Source organism: Ursus maritimus, unplaced genomic scaffold (genome assembly GCF_017311325.1).
Source record: "Ursus maritimus isolate PB19 unplaced genomic scaffold, ASM1731132v1 scaffold_9, whole genome shotgun sequence".
Lineage (NCBI taxonomy): Eukaryota > Metazoa > Chordata > Mammalia > Carnivora > Ursidae > Ursus > Ursus maritimus.
The window spans coordinates 53,092,744-53,099,670 of NW_024427107.1; the positions used below are offsets into that span (position 1 = coordinate 53,092,744).

At 44.6% G+C, this 6,927-nt stretch overlaps 1 protein-coding gene across 1 annotated transcript; it reads right to left on the bottom strand.

The window, feature by feature from the left end:
* Window positions 1-878: 878 nt before the first annotated feature.
* KCNV1 (potassium voltage-gated channel modifier subfamily V member 1) lies at window positions 879-6,606 on the bottom strand. The gene is made up of 3 exons (XM_008689360.2): window positions 6,140-6,606; window positions 4,690-5,219; window positions 879-1,390 (listed from the first exon to the last, which is right to left on the bottom strand). The coding sequence occupies exons 1-3, from the start codon at window positions 6,604-6,606 to the stop codon at window positions 879-881; spliced, it is 1,509 nt and encodes a 502-aa protein (XP_008687582.2).
* Window positions 6,607-6,927: the final 321 nt, after the last annotated feature.

A 6,927-nucleotide genomic window follows, 5' to 3' on the forward strand; every position in this document is an offset into this window, starting at 1 on the left:
TTCAAATTCAGCCAGTGATACCATTCAACATATCATTCTCATTTAATGAAATAAGACTATTTAATAATTCCAGTGTATATATTTAGGATGTTCACTACTTCACCTTTACGTATTTGTGATTTTAAAGACATAATTTGAACACCACATCAATAAAGAGATTTTTAAAGACCATCTGATTTCCCAGGGGTGCAAGAGACGCCTGCCGTAGACTGCACTACTGCACTCAGTGGGGGATGAGGGGTACAGTTCTCGAAGCCCTTGTGCAGCATTCTTCTGCTGTCGGCTGAGCAGTCTGGGGATTCCCACCTCCGAGAGTAACAATGGAAGCCAGAAACCAGTGGTTTGCACCAGAGGCAAGACAGGGTCACCACCTATGGCCATCGAATCAGGATTTTCGATTGCAAAGCGAATCGTTGTATTTCACAGCTTTAACTGATGGAGAAAGGAGTGATTTCTTTACATGGAGAATGTCTTTAAATGGCAAAGTTGTTCAGTATGTTCCAAAATATTCACTTATCTTCACTCTGGGCTGTGCGCTTTAACTCCCATTCTCTTAGGTTGGTGGTGCAAAGAACTTCTAAAATTAGTGACAGGTAAAACTTTAAACTTCGTTGTATGTATTGCACTATTATTTTATACTTGACAATTCGACATCTGGCCTACTTGTATTGGGTTGTGTGAAGTGACTAGTTTTGAGACTCAGTGTGCACTTGGTTTGGGGGATGTGAACTATTCTAGCAGACCAAGCAATATATGAGTAAAAACTAACATGGGTAGTACTCAGAAGAGACTCTTCGACAGTATACAGACATCCATATCAAGGCTTTATCAGTTGACTTAGTTGTACCCAAGCTTTTGTACATAAACTGAAAGTGAATTCAAAACCAGAAGTCGTCTCCCCCACTGCTCCTAGTACTTGCCCTTTCTCTGCCTTTTAGCCGAAGCATCTCCATGATGCTCCGGGCATAGACATCCCTCAGGTTAACACTGATATATGAGTCGGTGGCTATATTCTTGGTGAGCTTCTTCAGAGCTTCCCGCTGTCTAACGGCTGCTTCCTTGAGCTTTAAGGTGAAGTAACAAGCGGAGAAGCGGTCGTTAATAATAGCAATAGGCAAGGCCAAGACGAGGATTCCCGATAATATACACATGAAGGCCACGATTTTGCCTGTGGTGGTGTCCGGTCTAATGTCCCCGTATCCCACGGTAGTCATGGATGTTGTGGCCCACCACCATGCACAAGGGACACTTGTGAAGGTTGTGTCAGGAATGCTTTGCTCAGCAAAATATTCCACAGTTGAAAATATAGAAATTCCCACAGACAGAAATAGGAGCAGTAGGCCGACTTCTTCATAACACTGGGTGATTGTCATCCCGAGTGAGCGTAATCCTGGAATAGAAGAACTGTCGTCAGTCACTGGCACCCCTTCCTCCCCTCGCCACCTTCCCCTTCCCTCTCTTCCCCTCTCCTGCCCGGGTCTCTGCCCACACACATGCATTTCACATCTAACATGTCTCCAGCATTGGGCAGGGTTCTGGGGGTACAGAGATGATAAATCATAATCTTTTTCTTCAGAAAGCTCATAGTCTAGTTGGCGGGGCCAGATCGAAAAGGATAGAAAGAAATCTAGTTAGATTCATTCATTCACTTGTGTATTTGCTAAACACCTACTATTTACAAAAAAAAAAAAAAAGTGACAGATGAGACTACAAGGCAGGCAGGGGACGATGACAGGAATTATATCTTAGTCTGTAAAATGGGAGGCCTCGGCAGCATGCCAAGTGCAGGGCTCACCTGGCCCCCCTGTGTCTCCATGCATCACTTTGGACACTGTTCTAAAGTCAGTTTTATGCTGTCTCCTGACATTGTATGTGTCTGCTTTACTCACCCCCCCAACGAAGTTGAACATAATCAGGACTCTGTTATCTGAAAGCCAGAAGCAGTAAAGGGTGTCCACTGTGAGAACGAAGTGAAGCGGCAGGAGCAAGTGAGGCATCAGGGACCGCACTGACGTGAGAACATCCTATGTGCATTCACAGGGCATTCTTAAAGGTTTATCAGGAGGGATTCCTGAACTCCCGGGACACCCACTGAAATTTGTACCCATAGCACCAAAGCTGCAGGGAAATATTTTCCTTGAGTACACAGAATTTCTGCTTTCTTGTAAGGAGATAGACCCAAATAGATTATTCCTTCACTGCCAAAAGGTAGGGGGGACTGAAGCTACTAGAAAATTCACTCACTATGAGGCATTGGTGCATTCCCTACTGCTATTCTGAGGATTCACTAAACCCCTGGGAGACAACCCAAGTCCAATCCCGTCTCCAGAGAGACTCACCCTTAAGGAGAGTCAGATGAGCCCATAAGGGGACTACAGTTCGAATAAGGCGTCTCCCCTGACACCGAAGTTCACAAACACTGCTACAGGTGTACCCACAGTTTGAAGTCCTATCAGCCTGAAGTCATGATGATGCTGTCTCCGAAGTCAAAGCAATACCTCCTAGAAGCATTTTAATTTTTATTCACTAGAGACTATTTGAAATTGCATTAAAATGCCATTTGTGCTCTCATTATTTTTAAATTTTGTTCTTAAAACCTTAAGATAGTCTTATTTACCAGCTATTTGTAAAGATTCAGGAATATTAATTTTGACATTTAACTTCAAAAGAAGATTTTTTTAGAATGTCTTTAGAATATCTTTTAGAAAACTGACCTTGATGTGTCTGTATTGAATTGTATTTCTGAAATACATTGACAGCAGATGAGAAAAAGCACAGTGTTCAGGAGACTGTTTTCATTTCAAGATGAAATGGTCTAAGTAATTTTGTAAAGAAACACAAAGTGGTCTGAATTTCTGTACGCTGCATCTATTAACTCAGATAATATTAAAAAAATAATATGAGAGTGATGTAATTATTATGCCATTTTACAGATGAGGAGACTGAGGCACAGAGAGGTGGCATATTTCGTACAAAGCTACAGAGCCAGGATTTAAACTTTGGCTCTCTGGCCCACCACGGTCCTCCTGTTATTCTAGAATACTTCTCAACTTATATTTATACTCAATACATGGGGAACTATGTCATCTATGTCTATATATTGCTAAATGTAATGCTTAACATAAAATCGTCAAATATTTATGTAAGCGTTCATATCCTCTCAATAAATTAAGGCTTTATTAATACTTTGTACTGCTTTGGAACTGGGGGAAAAAAAAAAACCTTTGAAGAGGTGACACGTTGGAAATTACTATTATTTTCTTTTTCTTTTCTTTTGGGAAAAAATGTAGTCTTTACTGGGTGTTTTTAAATCGAATCTTGTGAGGAGTTTATAAATACTAGAAGAAAGCATCCTATTATGTGTGTCAGAAAACAAAGAGTGGTACTTCTAAAAGTTGTTGGAAACCCCATTATCAAATCCCTGCTATGTGAGACTAGCTAGGAAAATACACTACCAAAATTATGTTAGGAGAAGTCCTAATTACCTCAGACATGTGGAGAAAAAAAACATATATGAAGTTAATTTCTTCCTGTATTAATAGGAAGAAACAATGACCAGCAACTTCTTTTAGGTGACCAGTCAGGCACACATCTAGTGAAATAAGGTGGGAATAGGACTTTCTAGCTAAATTATTTGTATTTTTGTGTATTGCATTAAAATGTACCATATTAACATGGCATCTTACTCCAGTGTTTTTTAAGGTGTAGTCCACCAATATCCCTCATGAACTTGTTAAAATGCATGCTCCTTGATCCACCCCCAAATACTAAAATCTGTCTCTTCATGGATTGGGGCTCAGAATTTGCCTTTTAACGAGCTTTTCAAGGGGTTCTGATTTTCATTAAAATCTAACCTAAGGTAACTCCAGAGCATCCAACAGCCGCAGGACCAGCCACTGAGAATTACTGCCTCAGGACCACAAGGGTCATCTTCAATGGATTTGTGTGACTTCCCCTGACGCTGACTATAACTTTCACGCACAATTGAGTGTTGTGTGGGGATTCTTCTAGGGAGAGTGTTCGTTAGGTTTTCATTAGATTTGAAGGAATTCCTGTTGCCATCTCTCTCATGCATCCCAGTTTAGGGACAAGAAAATTCTCAGATACTAGATAAAGCATGTAAACCATGTCTTCAGCTTTCTTCCAAAGCAAATATTTCCATTGTTTCTTCAAAAATTATGGGATGGCCACCAGTTCCTGGTTATCCCACTTTCTGCATGGCTGAAGAAAGCCCTGTAAGGCTGACTTTCTTTTTTGCCCAGGAACGTATATGGTAAGCCCTTCCTTGGACACAGAAGAGAAACTGGCTTATGTCCCTATCACGAATAATTTATGCATATCTTTTTATGTGCTGTTTATGCATATTTTATCTAGAACCTTCTAGAGGCAGAGTGTCTTTAATTTTTGTACAACTTCTGAGCACTGGGTTAAAATAAACTGAGGTTAACAAGTGGTCAAACAGTTTTCCACACGTCTTAATGAAGAGAAGGAGTGTGAGAGGCATCTTCTCCTCTATACCTGTGATAACAACTTTTGGCTTCCCAGTACATTTTTGAAGATCCTGGTTGGGTAAAGGATGTGAGTTGGTGATTCTGAGTATCAGTTCACAGTCACTTCTCTTGGACTGTGGTCAAGCACTAATGTTTACGAACAATGGCAAATTAAAAAGCATCACTGAGATTCGAATACCTGTGGAATGTCTGCCCAGCTTTAGCATGCGTAGAGCCCTGAGCAGCCTCAAAACCTGCACAATACGCCCCACATTTTCCAGCTCCTGTGTCGTCTGGCTCCCACTCAGGCTCTCTACCAGAAGAGTGATGTAGAAGGGCAAGATGGCAAGAAGGTCTATGATGTTTGGCACCTTTCTCAGGAAGCGGCACCTGTCCCGCACGCACAGGAAGCGCAGGACAAACTCCCCGGTGAACCAGCTAATACACACATACTCCAGGATTTCCAGCAGCTGCAGGTCCAGCCAGCTTAATTCAGCTGACATCAGGGCCATGTTGACGATGGACACCACCACAAAGATGATGGAGATGACCCCAAAGATTCGAGCAGCTGTGGAAGATCCAGGTTTCTCCAGGATGTTCCAGAGCTTCTGACGGACAGTGGGACAAGGTCCTTGGGAGAAGTCTTGTTCACTCTCATGTTGACTTTCCTGGTCTTCTGTGTCCTTCTTAAAGTCTAACGTTTCACTCAGCTCCTTTCTTCTGAAGTATCTTTTAGAGAAAACAACTTGGTGATTAGTCTAACTTTTTAAAAATAAAGACATCAAAAGAAAATTAAACTTAGCAGTGAGGTCATGCTTTTTAGGTCAGTAAAACGCAGAAAATGTCCATTCATATTTTACCCAGGCTGTCTCCTGCCTACAGTACTCAGAACTTCTCATTTAGGATTATTTTTAAAATGACCCTTTCTTGGTAGAAGGTTATGCAAAAGGATTTATACATAGCAAATCTACTTTAATGCATTTTATTACCCATTTTTCTTGTAACAGGAACAGAAGTTTGCCATATGGAACTCTTGTGTGCATGTAATGGAAAGGTCTTCGTGGAGAAATAGTACTAATAACAAGATAATAGCAAAGTCATCATCAAAGTGCCACAAATATTCACGGTCAAGGAACCAATTTTCTATCTCCTGTATTTAAAGCAGTTCTCCATCCAAGTTTAAAGTTAGTGTTCTTCAAAAACTAATGATGTACTATACGTTGGCTAATTGAACATTAAAAAAATGCCAAAAAAGAATAAAAAAATAAAAATAAAAAAGTTAGTGTTCTAGGTCTGATAAATGATAATGCTTCCTACTGAAACCTCCATCTCTATACATGCACCTTTGGATTATAGCTTTTCTGACTCATTTATTCAATCATCAAATATTTATTTCAGGCCTGACCTCCTTTGCCTTAAAAACGAGTTGGCACACATTCATTCAAAAAAGGAAGAGGTTCAGAAGGTTCCAATACAAAGCTGGCTCTGACGCTGTCCAGACCTCACCGCCACCCCACAGCTCAGAAATGGCCTCAGGTATTCTGAGGCCTGGATTCAGCGAGGCTTGTGTGAAGCTCCTATCTTACCTCTGCTGCCCTCTCTCCACTGCACCCGCCTCCCCGCCCAGCCACCGCGCGCCTCTCGGGTACCTGTCCCTGCAGCAGGAGTCGATGCTGAGCTCGTCGATGCCCCAATACTGGATCTCCTGGAGGAAGGAGAGCGCGCACAGCTGCTCCATGACGTGCAGGCGGCCGGTGCGGTAGTAGTGCAAGACGTAGCGGAATGCTTGCGAGCTGCGGTCGAAGAAGTACTCGTTGTCCACGGGGTTGGCATCATCGCAGAACTCCAGGGGGCTGGGCACGGCGGTCAGGGCCCCGGGGCGGCGGCACGAGGCCACCACCACGGCCAGCTTGCCAAGGCGCGTGTGCGGGAAGCAGGACAGCGCCTGCTGCGAGAGCACGAAGCGGCTGCCGCCCACGTTGACCGTGAAGCAGTCCCCGAGCGCCAGGGGCTCCCCTTCACCCTCGCTGCAGAAAACGCTGGACTCCAGCGAGGTCAGGGAGCAGCTGTCCAGCGGCGAGTCCGGCGGCGCCCGCCTTCGGGGAGGCAGCTCCATCCCCGCCGCCGTTCTCGGAGGGCGCCACAAAGTTGGGAGGCGCGCCGGAAGCCTCGGTCCGGCGAGGGTGGTGGCACGGCCCCTGGTGGCGGCCGGGATTTCCCTGACTCCCGAGGGGGGTGCCTCCCGCCCGCGCACCCCTCCACTCTCCACCCCCTGTGCTCGTTCCGCCTGTGGCCGCTAGGGCGCGGCGAGTGCGCGAGAGCAGCGCACCAGTGCCGGGGCGCCGAGGCTGAGGCGAGAGGAGGGGTCGCGCGGGGGAAATGCTTAGACGCACACTGCTAGGCGCCGAGGCCCTTCCCGGACTTACGCCCCCCCCCC

Bases quoted from the DNA above. Each gene is read 5' to 3' on its own strand.
- KCNV1 (XM_008689360.2), bottom strand. From the start codon at position 6,606: ATGGAGCTGCCTCCCCGAAGGCGGGCGCCGCCGGACTCGCCGCTGGAC. The intron at 5,220-6,139 runs GTACCCGAGAGG...TTTCTCTAAAAG, and splicing joins GACTCCTGCTGCAGGGACAG to ATACTTCAGAAGAAAGGAGC. The intron at 1,391-4,689 runs GTATTCGAATCT...CTTCTATTCCAG, and splicing joins GCTGGGCAGACATTCCACAG to GATTACGCTCACTCGGGATG.